The sequence below is a fragment of the Phyllostomus hastatus genome, unplaced genomic scaffold, assembly GCF_019186645.2.
Source record: "Phyllostomus hastatus isolate PE091 unplaced genomic scaffold, TTU_PhHast_1.1 phas_contig_210, whole genome shotgun sequence".
NCBI classification, from domain to species: domain Eukaryota; kingdom Metazoa; phylum Chordata; class Mammalia; order Chiroptera; family Phyllostomidae; genus Phyllostomus; species Phyllostomus hastatus.
In genome coordinates this window covers 14,832,440-14,850,790 of record NW_025333737.1, presented here as the reverse complement: position 1 = coordinate 14,850,790, position 18,351 = coordinate 14,832,440, and the positions used below count along the sequence as shown (strand labels likewise).

At 35.8% G+C, this 18,351-nt stretch overlaps 1 protein-coding gene across 3 annotated transcripts in view; it reads left to right on the top strand.

Annotated features, from left to right (window-relative positions):
* The window catches only part of TANC2 (tetratricopeptide repeat, ankyrin repeat and coiled-coil containing 2), a 317,432-nt gene that overhangs the window by 160,177 nt on the left and 138,904 nt on the right, over positions 1-18,351 (top strand). Inside the window, exon 5 of one of the 3 annotated variants that reach the window (XM_045836185.1) lies at positions 3,213-3,323. The exons of the other annotated variants lie outside the window; for them this stretch is intronic. Within the exon in view, the coding sequence (XP_045692141.1) occupies positions 3,213-3,323 (111 nt within the window). The remainder of the gene's footprint in view (positions 1-3,212; positions 3,324-18,351) is intronic. 3 annotated transcript variants of the gene reach the window in all.

The following is an 18,351-nucleotide window of genomic DNA, read 5'->3' as shown; positions in this document are numbered from 1 at the left end:
AGGGTTTAATGTGTTCCTCATAGAAAGTTATGAATAATTTAAAAAGATTTTTATTATTTTTATACAAATAATTTTAAATAATTTTTTAAATAATTGGTAATTCCATTGTTCTTGTCATCCTTCATGGTGTAAGTACTGTTGTTAACCCTCAAATAACTGATAAGAAAACCTAGGCACAGAAAGGTTCTCACAGCTGGGGAAAAGGAGAAGAGGTGAGACTCTAAGTTAGGCTTGCTGGTTTCAGATGGTTTCAGAATCCAGACCCTTTTAATTCCTAAGCTAAGTAACCCTTCACTATTACACTATGTTATACTTCCTCTCTACTGCCTCTCCATACTATGTCTTGAAAACAGTTGCTTACTTTGTTTTAAATAGACATAGCCCACCCTGCTCCATGTCTTAATAAATTCATAGATGAGCTATACCACCATATCCAAGCATCGGGCTAAGTATTTATGTGCTTCGACTTACTTACAAAGCCTGGTAAAAATCCATTGACTTCGTGAGAAAACTAAGGCTGAGTGAGGTTTAGTTAACAGCTTGTTTTCTTACTACTAATAAGTACTAGAGCCAAGACCTAAGTCTTTGACATAACTAAGCTGGTACTCTGAACTGATGTTTATTTTTCCTTTCCACCTCTGCCACATTCCCACACTCAAGTCTTTTACAGTATAAGAATCATGTTCCCAATATAGGTTCAGAGTACTTCTCAGAGCAGTACCTTCCTATTATCTCCTACATCACAGTAAAATCCCTGGTTTGATTGTAGAGCCCTCCTTCCCATTTCATTTCAGCCACTTCATTTTTCTTTTCTTTTTTCTTTGTTTTATTTGGTAAACAGTTTTGATCTAGAATTCTCTTACCCACCTGAATCATCTCATATACCAGTTTTTTTTACAATGAAGTACATTAAAATTCTAGGCTTCCAAGCAAAATATTGTGTCATCTTGCAAGATGATCTTCTGTGTTCTCCACCAAGCAGTAGTTAAGACTCCTGGACAGTCTGTCATGCTATGATTATACTGTTTGTCTGATTGACTTACAGATGATACTAGTTTTCTGGGATCAGAGCAACATTATTAGCTACCTTATGAAGTAATTCAAATTTATTCTTGGACATGTGTAGCATTGAATGGATAAAGGAGAGATGAAAGTGGAAAAAATAATTCAATGTCTGCTATGAGCTAAAAATATCTCAGTTGGAATTCTCTAAGAAGGAAAAATAGAGACATCTGCAAGGCACTGAGTTCACAGATCTTTATCATCCTGATTTTTCCCCTTGAATCCATCTCATAATTCTTGTACACTACTCAGACCTCCCTCAATTTCTCCTTTCATCCATCAATTTCTTCCTTACATATCTACCCTGAGTTGCTAATTTCTATCTACTAGCCCCAAATTCATTATGAAAATTGTTAAGATTTTTAGATATATAGAGTCCCTTGAGCAAGGACGAGTGCTGTCTTTGTCAGAACTCAGCAGGTAAAATTGTTATTTTGTTGCCATGACAATGTATTAATAAAATTCTGCAGACCTAAGAGCTTTCAGAATTAAATTAGAATTTATCTTGTACTAAACAATATTGGATAAATAAATTTTCATTATTTTTTAATTGGTGAGATTATGATAAGAGATCTATATTGGCTATTAGTAGCCAGTAGATATGCATATAAATCATTTGAGATATTCATTTGTGACATGATTTCTTAAAAATAGGCTCAAGTATTACATTCTTAGGAGAGGTGAGAATTCTGCTGTTTCAAAGCTTACTTTAGGCAGAAAACCATGCTGTTAGCAACCTTAGCCTTTGTTGCCATGGAGATAGTAACCAGCTTTATTTTGTTTTTGTTTTGTTTTGTTTTTTAACAGAAGCTTAAAATACTCATACACACTCCAGGAGGATTTAAAGTGTGAATTAGTTGTCTGTAAGTTTTGAGGACTGGCACATTTCAAAAGTATTTTTTAATATTTTGTTATTTTTATCCTCCAAATAAAATAGAGAAGAATTCTAGCCATTATAATGGCAAAGTTTTATATTACTTTTTACAGGTCCTTTTAGGAATAACTTAGAATCCCTTGTGAATCAGTAGTAGATGAGAATTTTGAAGAATATGCAGAAACTTTGAAAAAAGTAATGTGATCTTAAGCACTCTATGTTTTGGATAGTTATGATACTGATATGTAATAAATACAAATCAATATCAGATTCAGCTGACATTTTGATAGTATGCTAAACATTTTCACCATATTACATAATTTATTTAATAGAACTCAGTTTGAAAGTACCAAGCAATCTTATTCATATTTTTAACTATTAATATATTAACTGATTATTTAAATGTGTATCAATAGTGTAACACTTACCCCTAAAAATCAGTAAATAAAATTTATTTGAGCTTTCAATAAGTGAAGCTTTCAATTTGTGAGTTATATTTTATATTTCATTCCTTACAAGAATGAATGGGTTCCGTGGTGTGGAATATTACTGGTCCATAGACCACATGATTATATTTGTAACTAAATTATATCTGTTCAGCATCCAGTGTCATACTGGCATTGCCTAGTTAATATCTCAGTCCACTAGTAGTTTTGACTTGTTAACATCAATAACTGAACAGTCAGGTGATTGGTTTCCTTGTTACATGAGGTAGATTAATCCCAGTTAGGGTATTTATCACAACTGAGTATTATGATAGCTATTTCTGGATAAAGAAAACTTATGGTTACAATTATTGTAAACAAAATCCTAAAACTTAGTCCTATATTTTCCTTAGTTAATACCTGTATTTAATGACAAAGAAAGACAAAATAAGAAAGCTCTTCACTTTATAGAGAGAGAAAATAGGTAAAGATTACAGACAGTTACAACTTCTGCTTATAGTTTTGAATATTAGATTTTAGCTTTTCCAGTTTGCAGTGACTTTTTAACAAGACCCATCTCCTCTATGAAGAATGCAATTTTTTTCTGGCTCAAAAAATAGGGTAACCTGATCTGAGTCTGACAGAGTGTGTCGTTCATTTAAGTGCTTCCATCTGTTGCCTGCTGTTCCCCTTACTCATGACCCCTCTATGTTTCTCTTTCCCTTCTCTTTCCCTCTGTTTCTTTTTCCTTTTTCTTTCTTTCTTCCTTTCTATTCCCCCTCCCCCTTTTTTCCTCTCCCTCTTTGTCTTTTTCTTTTCTTCTTCTTCTTTTTTTTTTTTTTTGTCCTTAGCCCCTCTGAGGAAGGCAAAGTTTGTTGAGAGCCCACGAATTCCAGAATCCGAGCTTGGCTCACCAACCCTCACTTCAGCTCAGAAACTGGACGTGGATGCATACTGCCCTGGTAAGCATGCATGCAAAGTGTCTGCTTTGAAAGAGGGAGGTTTGGACCAGGCCCATCCAACAGAGCAGTGTTTTGCATGTATACTATTTATAAAAACAAACCCATTACCTCTTTTGCAACTGATTGCATATTTTCCTTATTATAACATAGTTTTTGCTGAACATCCTTTCAACTATTGATATTAATGAGAATAAGTATTTAAAAACTTTAAAGGTAATTTTCAAAAGAATTAAAATGATTGTGGTAGATAAATGGTTTTCAGGGTGATTTTCATGATTTGGAATACTTGAAGAAATTTTGCTTTGGCCATGTGCAAATAAGAATGTTAAAAATCTGAATAAATATGATCACTCAACACTAGCTCTCTACGTGTGACCTATTCCGCCTAATTCCAGTTGGATTCTGGACAGTCATAGAAAGTAGTTGTGATGCTGGAAACATTAAGCTTGAATTAGAAAAGAAACATAGGTTCCTGATTTGGATTCCTAGACAATCACTTTTAGAAATATCTTTTCTCATGAATAGCCTATAAGCACATGTGGGAGTTCACTAAAACCCTTCTTGTGTAGGAGCCAAACTGAGACAGAGTCATTATCAATGCTTAGATTCTCCCAAACTTAGATGGGTTGCCTGGCAACATCCTTTACAGTCACTCTACAGTGAGTCTATAGAGCTATGTTCATGGCTCTGGTTGAGTATACAGATCAGAGCTTTAGTAAAGGACCTTAGAAGACTTGGTTTTAGGTCTTTTGTTTATTCCCACTCATTAAAATTAGAGTTAAAACCACAGTGAATGCAACCACTACATATTTACAGCAATAAGGGTAAGCAGAATAAAATGATTTCTAATTCCTAGGGAAGATATCAGTAGTTCTCATCTAAAATATTCAGGATAGTATACCTTTGAACCCAGAAAAGACAGATTTAAAAAAATAAAGAAGACAACCAGCAAAAACTTGAGCCAAACCTAATCAGAAACATTTGATTTTATGAATCAGTTTTGAGTATTGAAAGGCTTTGGGATTTCACTTTCAGGGTGCATAAATCCTGGGCTTCATCTACTGTTATAGATGAATATTGATTTTAAGTCAATCATAGTAGTTATGTATTAGGAACCAGTTTTGTTTTTTTTTCTAAAAGGAATGAAATGGCACTATAGCACATTATTGGAAGATGCTTTCATGTTTTGAGGTATTGTCATACTTCTTGATCAGTGGACTAGTGTGCTTTGCATTTGTTCACACAGATTTTAGTGTAACGAAATAAAATAAATGGACTAATTCCCTATTCCTACATTGAGTTTTGGAAAAGAAGTCAGATGCTTTTATTTCCTGATTGTCCATCTAACATCCTTAATCTAATCTAGCTCTTGTTATAGTCAAGAAGTAAGGTAGCTAATGTATATTGGAATGCCACTGCTGAATCACTGTGAAGAATCTTATTCATGTTATTCACATATATTTTCCACAAGCATGAATTCTTTGCTAAATTGGAATTGAACCAAACTAAAACTTCAGTTCAAATTTTCAGAAAGCCAGGAAGAAACTAAAACATGTTGTCAAAATGTTAATTGCCTTGCTTTGCAGGCTCTTATCTGAAACAGGTTTAAAGCACAGAAACTTCTTAGTGATTTGCTCTTATTAACCACTCTGAAAATAAATTTCTACTGAGATAAGAATGGTAACCTGAGAGTTGAAGCTATTATTTTCTGATACCAAAAATTCACAATAAACAAATGAACACAGTATACACTCATAAAGCAAACAAGTAACCATTCATTTTGAATTTCTCTTCCATAGGATATACTGACAGAACAATGACCGGAGCCACATTTTATTGTATATTCAGACATAATAATACAGTTAAAGCTAGTATTCTGATACCTTCTTGTCCACCTGCTTTATTCATTATCACATGCAAATTTAGGAAAACAGTATATTTCACAAAGGTTAGAGCAGTGGTTCTCAAATTTTAGAATGCTTCAGAATTACCTGGAGGCCTTCTTCAAATGCAAATTGATGGGCCCATTCCCAGCATTTTTGATTCAGTACACCTTGGGTGGGCTGAGAATTTGCTTTTCTAACAAAATCCTAGTGATGCTGATGCTGCTGGTTGGGTTTGCACATTTGGAGAACCAGCTGGGTCACTGCAGCAGACTGTTCACAGCATTGTCCACTGTCCGTTGGGCAGTACTGGAAATCTGTAGGGTTCATTTTGACATTGACTTCTGAGTAGTAATTGGGGATGTTGTTTCTGTATTATCTCAACTTAAAACTTTTGGTGCCTGTATTCAAGGTTAGAAGAATAAAGCTTTTGTGTCTGAGAAGTGAACATATCTTTTTCTTGGTTTCTGTTTTTGTACCTGGTATCTGTGTACCCATGTCTGGTGTTCAGTATTGTCCTGCATATAAAAAGAAATTGTGTATCAAACCAGAGCAAGTCATTAATAAGTGGTCTGTAAAGTCTCAGGAAAGCTGCACTGGGATATAGCTGTTAATCTAGAATATTTGTCTAATAAATTGAGAAATTTAGTCTCTATAACATTAGATACCAAAATATCTAATTTAAGTTTTACCTTTCCTCAAATCAGATTTGTTGTATGCAGAAAATGGGAGAAAAAAAATACGTGTAAACAGTATATTTTGGTTCTGCAACTGAAACCATGGAGATGACTGATGATGTTATATATAACTGAGCAACCAGGTTAGGGGAGAAATGAATTGTGTTTGATAATCATCTTGCAGTGGGGAAATAAAGATCCAGGGAATATAAGTGATTTGTGTAGGGTTACAAGTATGAGACAGAACTGTGTTCTATTTTTAGGGTACCCAATTGGTATCAGTGATTTCAACAAAACAATTCCCAAAATAAGAGGTTCATCCTGCACTCTAACTTATCTGATAATGGAATTACTTATTAGCTGTGTGATTTTAGGCAAGTCACTTAACCTTTCTAAACCTCAGTTTCCTCATCTGTAAAAGTGGGGATAATAATCTTACATTAACAAATATGAAGTACTGCCCTAGCCAGGTGGCTCATTCAGTTGGAGCGTCATCCCATGTACCAAAAGGTTGTGGTTGGATCCCCATTTAGGGTGTGTATGGCAGGTGATCAGTCGATGTTTCTCTCTCTCCCCATCCCTCCTTCCCTGCTTCCGTGCCCCCTTCCTCTCTTTCTAAAATAAATGAAGACATATCTTTGGATGAGAATTAAATAAATAAATAGTACTTAGCAGAATGCTTGGTTCATAATAAGTGCTCGTCAACGTTAGCTAATTTTGTTAGCTAGCATAAGAGCTTAGAGTGTTTCTAAATAAGGAGGAAAAAGATGTAAAGATTTATAGTCATTTTTGTTAAATGTCTTATGGTGTTTCAATTCTGACTTTCCTCTTACTAGTCTTAGGATCTTAAACATGTCACGTAACATCTCTGTGCTTCAATTTCCTGTCATAGCAACATTATATATTGCATCATGTTCTTTCTGTGATTTAAAAAATTAAATATGTATTTGTATAAAAACATGAATACACATTCATAGTGGAAAACATCTAGAAGAAATTCACCAAACTAACATTGATTGCCTAAAGAGAGAGAGAAGTGGGGTTGTTGGGAATTCAGAGAGAACAGGATTAGTGAAATAACGCTCATGTTAGCCGTGGTTGTATCTGGTTGGTGGGGTTACTCGTGGTTTTGTTTTTCTTTCTTGGGCAGCATATATTAGTGAACTAGAGCTCAGGTTCCAAACTTAATCTGGATTTGATTTCTTACTCTATCCACCTAATAGCTGTGTGGCTGACTGCATGTAACTTTCATATCCTTAAATTCTGCAAATTGTGATAAATAATATGTCTTTTTTCTAAAATGATGGGTATATCTCATAGGATTAAGATTAAATAAAATAATGTATATGCCAAATGCTTAGCTCAGACAAAATAAACAGTAAGATGTTAGCATTCTTCTGGTTCATCATTCTCATTACACTTTTCTTCTTTTGCTAAAATTTCTGCAATAAATTTGTATTGAAAATGTTCAGTAATCAGATGCCACTAAAGGATGGCAATTTTTTTACACTTTAGTATTTTTAAATTATGTTACACATTATAATAGATAATTTCAAGTGTACAAATGAACCTTGACACAGATGGCAGGTCAAGTCAGCAGGTTTTTTTCCATATATTTTATTGATTGTGCTATTACAGTTGTCCCATTTTTTTATTCCCCTCCACCCTGCAGGCCCCCTCCCTACCAGCATTCTTCCCCTTAGTTCATGTCCATGGGTCATACATATAAGTGCTTTGGCTTTTCCATTTCCTATACTATTCTTAACTGCCCCCTGTCTATTTTCCACCTACCATTTATGCTTCTTATTCCCTATACCTTTTCCCCCATTCTCCCTCTCCACCCTTACTGTTAACACTCCCTGTGATCTCCATTTCTGTGGTTCTGTTCCTGTTCTAGTTGTTTGCTTAGTTTGTTTTTGTTTTTGTTTTAGGTGCAGTTGTTGATAGTTGTGAGTTTGTTGTCATTTTACTGTTCATATTTTTTATCATCTTCCTTTTCTTAGATAATTCCCTTTAACATTTCATAAATAAGGGCTTGGTGATGATGAACTCCTTTAACTTGACCTTATCTGGGAAGCACTTCATCTGCCCTTCCATTCTAAATGAGAGCTTTGCTGGATAGAGTAATCTGGAATGTAGGTCCTTGCCTTTCATGACTTTGAATACTTCTTTCCAGCGCCTTCTTGCCTGCAAGGTTTCTTTTGAGAAATCAGCTGATAAGTCTTGTGGGAACTCCTTTGTAGGTAACTCTCTCCTTTTCTCTTGCTGCTTTTAAGATTCTCTCCTTATCTTTAATCTTGAGTAACTTAATTATGATGTGTCTTGGTGTGTTCCTCTTAAGACCAACTTCTTTGGAACTCTCTGAGCTTCCTGGACTTCCTGAAAGTCTATTTCTTTTGCCAGATTAGGGAAGTTCTCCTTCATTATGTTTTTAAATAAGTTTTCAATTTCTTGCTCTTCCTCTTCTCCTTTTGGCACACCTATGATTTGGATGTTAGAATGTTTAAAGTTGTCCCAGAGGTTCCAAAGCTTCTCATTTTTTTTGAATTCTTGTTTCTTCATTCTGTTCTGGTTGAGTGTTTATTTCTTCCTTCTGCTCCAAATCATTGATTTGAGTTCTGGTTTCCTTCCCTTCACTGTTGGTTCCCTCTATATTTTACTTTATTTCAGTTTTTATAGCCTTCACTTTTTCCTCTATTTTGTGGCTACACTCAGCCATTTCTGTGAGCATCCTGATTACCCGTGATTTGAACTGTGCATCTGATAGGTTGGCTATCTCTTCATCACTTAGTCATATTTGTGGAGCTTTGATCTGTTCTTTCCTCAGGACCATATTTTTTTTTGTCTCCAGCACTGGTTATGTTGTAAGGGTCAGGGCCTTAGGTATTCTCCAGGGTGAGGAAACTCAAGGTCACTGCGTTGTGACACTGTATTTGGGGGAGGGGTCAGAGAGGGAACAATGCCACTTGCTCAGCTCTCAGCCAGCTTTCAGGTACTTTCCCTACTACCCACAAGCAAATTGGTCTCTTCTGGTGCTGATTCCCAGGTGGGTAGGTTTGTGTACATTCTAGGACCCTGTGGGTCTCTCCAGTGAACTCTCCTGTGAAGCTGGGAGTTTCTCCCATCACAACTCCCACAGGTTTTTACAGCCGTAGGTTTTGAGGCTTTATTTCCCTGCACTAGAACCCTTGGTTGCACGGTCTGTCTCACTCCCAGTTGTTCCTGCCAGTTATCCACATGCAAATGCGGGACTGCCCTCTCCACCTTACCTGCCCCACCAGCTATCTCCTTGCCACAGGTCCTGTCCGCCCCTCCTGCCAGTCTGAATGAATGTTTCTTCTTTAAATCCTTGGTTGTTGGACTTCCATACAGTTCAATTTTCTGGCAGTTCTGGTTGCTTTTTGTTTTTAAATTTGTTGTGGTCCTTCTTTTGATTGTGCGAGGAAGCAAAGTGTATCTACCTACCCCTCCATCTTGGCCAGAAGTAAGTCAGATCAACAGTTTTATAGCACTTTTGATTACATGTGCAAAGTGAAAGGCCAAAGTCCAGACCCTTGATCTGAAAATAGAGAAGCTTTTATTCATACCAAATGTTTTCAGAAAATTTGAGGTTAATCTTTTTATAATGATCCTTTTAAATAAAATGGCATTGTCCTGCAAAGGACAGTGTTATTTAAGGTGACCACAAAATTAGTATGTATTTGAAATTCAAGAATGGAAGAGAGTCTTATGATAGTTATTTGGTACAAATTCTTATTTTATATTTGAATTTGTAAAGGATTTTTCATTTGGATTTCTTATCAGCATTGTAAATTCTATATACAGCACAAGTACAAGCACTATAGATAAATAAAATGCTTTACGTAAAGGGAGTAGCTCCTTGAACCTTCTTTTCCTAACTCCTGTGAAATCATGGTTATTCCTTTTAAAAGAGAAGGATGACTTGTTTTCTCACTTTCTTCCATTTTTTTCTGAAAACATTATCAAATGTTATTTTTATCCTAAATAATTAGGCATGCTTCATTTGTTTTGCTATGAATTCTATACATCTAAATAAATAAAACCCTGTATATTGTGCTGTATGGGTACCAGGAGCCTTTCTCTTGCAATTCATATCTCCTGTTGTATTTTGTTTGTATTCTTTATGGCTACTACACTGTAAATATAGTAAGTGCATATCAAAATTTTTAACCTGAGTTAATGTGGTGAGCTTTAGGGGGCTTCTAAACTCCTTAAAATTATGCACAAACACTCTTCTACCTGTACATATGTGCCTCTTTCTACAACAGGTTCTCAAAGTAGTCTGTGACACACATTTTCCCCCACCAAAAGGGAGGGAGGCAAAATAAATACTTTTGTAAAGGTTGAAATGAAACAAAGCCTGTTAATGATACAACTGTTAGACCTAAAAAAAATGCTAAAAGTTACGTAGTGGACAGACTTGTAAGTAGAATGAAAGAAGTAATTGAACCTCAGTACTGCCCTTATCAGGATATGAAAGTCAGTCTAGAAACTAGAGAAGCAGAGAGGGAAACAGAAATCATTTTAGTTTTTTTAAGTATGACAAAAATTGTCTGATTACTGGTTATGAAAACAAATATACCAAAAAACTGGAATATGAATATGAATATTCCCCATACTTCTGTACCCACTAATAAGTTCTTAATATGTTAGAAAGTTATTTCAATGAACAGATGCTTTTTGAATAAAACTTTTTACTTTGAACATTTTTAGTTATATTCCTGATTTATATTTTATCATTGTTTAAAAGATTAACAGTCTCATCACACTGACTTTTAGATTAACATGTCTCAAGGTATTTTGCCTCACAAATTCTAAAATCTTGGTCTGTGAATATGGTGCTTAGATCTATAATTTAGTTAGATATCCAAATGGACAGTTTTTCCTTTAACTCTGAAACCCATTATAACATTTAGTTTTTGAGGCAGTATAATGCACTAGCTTGGGAGTAAAATACACTAGTTTAAACTACATAAAAATGGTTCATTTCCTTATCTGTAAAATTGATATTACTATATTACCTACATCATAGGAATGCTGTGAAGATGTAGTAACATTATAAAATAATAACAATTATGTGGCCCATAGTTAGTACTGTATAAATCTTAGCTATAATTATTATAGTGTTTTTAGATTTATTTTTGAAAATAATCTATTTTTGTGTTTCCTTTTCCTAAGCAGTATGTATGTTCATTCCTGCAATCCAGTATTCATGAAAAATAATATGGAAGCAAGGGACAGAAAGGTATCCCTGACTTGTTTTGACACCTAAGAAACTAGAGATTATGAATCTGAGTCATATCTGATGTCACCACTGCCATCCCTTATCTCTAAATCACTTAAATCCTCCTTTTTGTTTTTTTCTTATCTAGAAGTTATTCATTATAACATTGAAATTGATGAGATTGTGGTGAGTTTCGATTATAAATTGCCTAACAGTACAGTTTAATAATTTGTAATATGTAAATAATCCCTACAGATTAATCAAGGGGAAAGACCTACAGCCAGCTATAAGAAGGGTGGCAGGGAAGTTCATAGTATAAAAATGGCAGGATACCAGGAATATTACAGAAATTTTCTACTGGAATGCAAGGATGGGGATTTATGCTTCCAGACCATGAGATGAAACATATCAAATATGTACAAAAAGCAAGGAAAATTTTTTGTTCCATTGAAGTGGCCTTCCTCAGAATTTCAGTTCACTTCCTCGAGTGTGGGTTGGACCCAGTGACTTGCTTCTAACAAAAAGAATACAGCAAGAGTGATAGGATGTCATTTTTGAGATTATGTTTTAAAAGGTTCACTTCCATTAGGTTTGGGCTTGGAAAAATCTGTCTCATGGTGCCATACTAAGATTCTGATGCTGAAGCTAACATTTGTTGATTTATCTCTCAGTACTGATTTGTTCTTCTTGATCAGCATGAACAAGGGCAACATTGTGGTGATTGCGCTGAGAGGGCACAGTAGGAGGATGTAAGGGGAATAAATGGTAATAAAAATGCAACAAAGAAATTATTAAATGTTAAAAAAGACCCCTTACTACCCCTTGGTACCATACCTTTCTCTCATACCACTATTTGAAAACAGTTTTTGAAATACAACATTATTTCTCTTACTACTACGTGGCCAGTCTTTAAACATACACTAAAAAAAATACATGAATTATATATACTACAGAAATTACTATATCCAGACACCATCTTCTTAGTCTGTATTTGCCATATTAGACTGGATATTCTTACTTTGAACAGAATTTCATAAACTGTGATCTAGGAAACTGAGATGTTAGTTATTATGCTTAAGTATCAAATCTGTGATTTCACATTTGTTCAGCTTTTTCATCACTGTATCCTTAGTGCTGAGACCACTGTCTGCTCTAGTACTCAACAAATATTAGATGAATAAAGTGTTCTCAACTATGAAATTAATAGCCACTACTAAAAATTGAAACTTTTTTCAAACAAGGAAAATATCAGAATAAAAAGTAAAGGTAAATATGAGAGATATGTAATAGTGGATTTTAAGAACAGAAAAATTAATTAGAAATATATGAAACATTCTATTAAGGGCTGACTCAGGAAAGTCAATTCTAGACTATTCTACTTTCTTTCCTAACACTTCAGTTTTGTGTCTCACATCATCAGAGTGCACCAATCACTACCCTTTCTTGTTGCAGTTTTCTCTGGACTATGACAAAATGAGGTCATAACACTCATTCTATGAGGATTTTAGTTACTGATTTACCAGAATTTCTGGTACCCCACCCTTTTGATACTCAACACTCCTTTGCTGAATTTTAGATAACTTATCTGTAGGTCTTTTTCCTTGCTTATTAATCTGTGCTGACTATTCACAGTACAGTGAAGTTTTTCTTCCTAGAATGGTGCTTTTCTCTTTAAGCGTGGGTAATTACATCACATTATGTTAGTGTGCTATTTCTAAAATAAATCCTAGATTTAGAAAATATGGAAGATGATCTGACTTCAGGTGGTGGGCACACAATGCAATATACAGATCATGTATCATAGTAAGGGACACTTGAAACCTATTAACTAGTGTCACCTGAATGAATTTAGCAAAAAATAAAAATAAAATAACTTTTACAGGTTCCAGGAAAAAAATCTTAGTCACTTGAAAATAAGGAGATTAAAGAACAGTGACTTTACATCAACCCAGCTCATGTGTGAAAAAAGGAAGCCAACAGAATAAAGTGCCATTTAGACAAACATGACTTTTGAAAATAATACTTTTTTTCCCTTTGATGAGTATATAAATGCTTTGCTTTCCATATTAGAATAAATTGTGCAATGGATGAAAAAATCCAGGCCAATAAGGGAATAATAAGAAATACTCTATCACAGAAGTAGTGCATCTTTACCATAATTTATATCTCAAACTTATCTATTGAAAGCAGACATTAGAAACCTCAGTTTAAAACCCAAGGAACATTTAGTGGGAAACATCAGTCTTAGAGATTTTCAGTGAACATTTAAGGTTCTTGAGCTTGTCAAGTACTATTTTTCATTTCAGCCAAGTAGTCATCGTTATACATTGATGTGGATGTAGTCCTTGTACATTGGAGGAAAAGATGCAGGCAAGGAAACACTAGTGTAGTGTTGCCAAGCAACAAGTACTCTATCAATAGAGGTAGAAACTGTCTGTGTATCCTCTCTCTGCAGTGATTACCACTTCCAATGGGAGAGAATCAGAATAGTGGGATGGTGTGTTGGAAGATTATAAGCATTTAAAAACCTGTTCTCTTAGGGAAATGCCAAACTAATTAGTTTTTTAAAAAAGCAGAGTCCCCAACCTTACAAAGTTTTCATTCCTACATAGTAAAATGTAGAAGCACCGTGTGTGTGTTTATAGGATATTTTTCCCCAATTATTTCAGTATGTCTAAATTATTAGTAAAATGCTATAGGATTTTTAAAGATAAAGTAGATACATTTACTTATTGTGTTTTAAGAGGCATATAGGTTTTTTTCCATCTTTACTGAGATACAATTGACATACATTAAATTGTACAACTTGATTGATAATTTGTTATATTGCAAAATGATGGTTGATGAAATTGATAAACAACCTCTCCAAAAAATTGCACCTACATACAAACTTTGCATAGTCTAGTTCTCTTTAAAAAATTAGTAAAACAGGGTGGTGGGGAGAAAATGCATAGAACTGTAATTGAACAACAATAATGTAATTTTTAAAAAGCAAAAAAAATTAGTAAAACGTTTAGGTTTGCCCTGTGTAATAGTTTTATCTGAAAACCAGTTTAAACAAAACAAAACTAATAAAAATCAGAGCCTAGAGTATTCTAACAAATTACATTATTGCTAACTCCCATTTCATGCCCTAAAGGTAGGCATGTAAAGACTCCCCTTTGCAACTGGAAAGATTCCTTAACAGTAGATTTTTTTTAACATAGGCCCAACATGGGTTAATTTATTTTATTTTATTTATTTTTTATAGTTTAATGGGAGAAATGGACATATGAACAGTCTTAATATTTTCATGGGTTAATTTAAAGGAGGCAATAATTGAGAAGGGAAGCAAAGAAAAGGAAGGGGAAGTAGGAGAGATTGAAACACTTCACTTTAAGAAGGGGTCCTATGATTAAAGGTTCCTTAAATTTTTGTGCACCTGCCCCAATTTAGGAAGCTGTTTCTTCAGTTGTGGACTGATAGTGACATATGTCACTGATAGCCTAAAATTTCCTAATCTACTCACCTCTGCACCCACGCCTCCAGACCAGCTTCCATCTGGCAACCATCAAAACCTCTATATCCATGATTCTGTCTCCATTCTTCTTGTTTGCATAGGAATTTTTTAGAATTGATTGTTGATGTATTTTTTTGCCATTTTATTGTTCATAGTTTTCATATTTTTCTTATAAGTCTCTAACATTTCATGTAATAATGGTTTGGTGATAACGAACTCCTTTAGTTTTTTCTTGTCTGAGAAGCTCTTTATCTGCCCTTTGATTCTCAATAATACCTTTACTGGATAGAGCAATCTTAGATATGTCCTCTTTGAATAATTCTTTGCCTTTGAATTGTTCTTGCCAATCCCTTCTAGCCTGCAAAGTTTCTTTTGAGAAATCAGCTGACATTCTTATGGGAACTCCCCTGTAAGTAACTAACTTCTTTTTCTCTTGCTGCTTTTAAGATTCTCTCTTTATCTTTAACATTTGGCATTCTAATTGTGATGTGCCTTGGAGTGGGCCTCTTTGCATCCATCTTGTTTGGGATTCTCTGTGCTTCCTAGACTTGCATGTCCATTACCTTCACCAAATTAGGGAAGTGTTCTTTTATTATTTTTTCCAATAGATTTCCAATTTCTTGCTCTTTCTCTTCTCTTTCTGGCACCCCCATGATGTGAATGTTGGACCTCTTGAAGTTGTCCTAGAGTCTGTTTATACAGTCCTTGTTTGTTTTGGTTTCTTTTTTCTTTTTCTTGTTCTGATCGTTTGTTTTTTGCTTCCTTATGTTCCATATAATTAATTTGATCCTCAGCTTCATTCATTCAACAACAATTTCTCTGTAAATTGTTCTTTATTTCAATTAGTGTATCCTTTGTTTCTGACTGGATCTTTTTTATGCTGCTGAGGTTCCCACTAAATTCCTTGAGTAGCCTTATAACCAGTGTTGTGAACTCTGCATCAGGTAGATTGCTTAGCTCCATTTTGTTTACCTCTTTTTCTGGAATTTTGATCTGTTCTTTCATTTGGACCATGTTTCTTTGCTCATTTTGGCAGCCTCCATGTGATTGTTTCTATGGATTAGGTAGAGCTACTATCACTCCCTGTCTTGGTAGCATGGCCTAATGTAATAGGTGTCCTGTAGGGTCCAGTGGCACAGCCTTCCCTATCACCCAAGTTGTGTACTTGATGTGTGCCCTTTGTGTGGGCTGGGTACACCCTCCTCTTGTAGTTGAACCTTGGCTGCCACTAGCAGGTCAATGGGAGTGATTTACCCAGGACAGTCAGCTGTAAGGATTGGCTATGACCACTGACAATTAACCTCTGCCCTCCATGGAGAATCAGCTGTGCAGGGGCAGGGTGGTGGTCCTCTGACATGGTCTATAGCTGTCCACTGGGTGTGCAGGCCCTAGGGTTTCCTGGGTGGTGCATGCCAAGGTCAGTCCCCACCTGTGTTTTGCCCGGGGCCACCCTGCATGAGTTATAAAGCAACCTGAGATGGCTGCTAGTTGTGCTGGGCTTGGAGATTCCCAGGCAAAGCCAAGCTGTGAATCTAGGCTGGCTGCTGCTAGTGCCACACCTGAGGCCACTTAACAAGAGGTTAAAGGGATGGGGCTTGCTGAGGCCAGCTGTTGCTTATTTAAAAGGATTTAGGCAGTTACGAAGCATAAGCCAAGACCAGCCCTCAGTGGAATAGCCACTGTTAACAGGTGTGGGTTGGGTGGGTCAGAGCCTCAGGAAACCTCCAGGACAGGGCAAATACTGTTAGCCAGGTTGATCAAATCTCAGATGTGGCACCTGCCTGCCCCCAGCTCTGTCAGGGGAGGGCTCAGAAAAGGGACAGTGGTCTCTTCCTGGGAGAAGGCTGCCCCTCAGCTCTCACCTTGTTGCCGGGCACTTCATTTTCCTCCCAGTATGCCACTGGTGCCTTTCAAGCTGCTACCCCAGTGCTGGGTCTCAGAGGGAGTGAGTTTGAGTAAGTTTGTATGTAGATTCTTTAAGAGGAACTGCTTGGGACTCCTGAAGTTTCTTCTACTGACTCAATCCCCATTGGATTTTGCAGCCAGAAGTTATGGAGACTTATCTTCCTGGCACTGGAACTCTAGGTTGGGGAGCCTGGTGTGGAGCTGGGACTCCTCTCTCCTGAGATATTCCTTCCAAATTTTTATCCACCACATATGGATGTGGTACCAGTCCATTCAGTGTCTCCACCCCTTCCACCAGTCTGGATGGATGAGGTTTCTTTAATTCTGTAGTTGTCAGACTTTCATCCAACTTGATTTCTGGCAGTTCTGAGTGATGGTTCTTCTATAATTTAGTTGTCATTTTGATGTGGTTGAGCAAGGAGGCAAGCCATGTTTACCTATGCTGCCATCCTGACCAGAAGTCCCTGTGAAGTTACTTTGAAAAAAACTAAGGGAGAAATCCCTCCATCTATAACCTCTAGTTGTGTTAGGAAATATTCACCACCTCCAACACTGTGATCACCAAATGACAGTTTTTTTGAAAAAATTGAAGTATAATTGGCATATGACCTTATATTAGTTTCAGGTATACAACATAGTGATTTGATATTTGTATATATTGTGAAGTGATTACCACACCAAGTGATGTTTCTTCTTGTAACTCTAGCACTGCTCTTTCCTTCCTTCATCTCTGCCACTCATCTTCCCATAGACTCTAGCTCTTTTCCACTGCATTTTTACATTATATTAAAAATTGTCCCAAAAGATTATCTACAGTATCCTTCACCATTATTTCTTTTGCCTACTATTTTTGCTGATTCTCATGTCTGTTTATACCTCTATTATTTTTGTATGCTGGATTTAACATTTGAGAATATTTGTGAATATTTGTAGGAATAATCTGAAAATAGGATGAGGGTTTTTGCTTTTCTTCTTTTTCCTCCAGAGAGGTTTTTCATTTGTTTCTCCCACCTGGGACCAGTTAAATCCAAGTTCAGGATTTGAAGTTTTCCAGTCTAATGAGATGACACAAGTCAGGACTGCAAAGCCTAGTTTACTTCTAGTTCATCTTTACTCCTAGGGGACAACTCTTAAGGGTCTCAGCCCAAAGTGTGAGGTGTTTTAGTAGAATTTTCACTCTAGGCAGATCCTAGATTACAACTATTGTTCCCCTCATTTTATGAGACAGCCAAAAGCACAACTCATTTGCTTAATCCTTTCTTCTTTATTAATGAATATGTCCTGTGCTAAAGTGGCCCTTCACACTGGGCAAGATTTCCATTCTGGATTTCATTTTCTCCCTGTCTTTGTCTCAAATGATTTATCTTCATCTTGTTAGGTTTTTAATGCTTTTTAAGAAGATTTTAAAAATATAGTTTGCCCAGTTTTTATTAGTTGTTATCTGCTGGAGGGTCTCTAATTACTAAAAGGTTCCTGTCACCATTATTTCCTTTGGGGAAAAATAAAATTCTAGCATTTGTATTTTTAGATTGCATGCACATCCTAAAGTATATAAAAAGAGTATCTTATTTCTCTGGTCTGTGCTCCCCATGAAGCTAGATGGGAACAGACTGCACACTAGAACAGTCTTAGAATGCTACCTCTTTGAACAAATCAGTCCCCTTAAATTCTGGGAACTATAAAATGGGAAATTGAAAATATTATTAGCCATTGATGTCCTGAAAGATAAAGAAGTGCCTTTTTCAACAAAACTGCCACTGTTTGCAGATGATACGATAATGTACATGGAAAACCTTATAGACTCCACCAAAGAAACAAC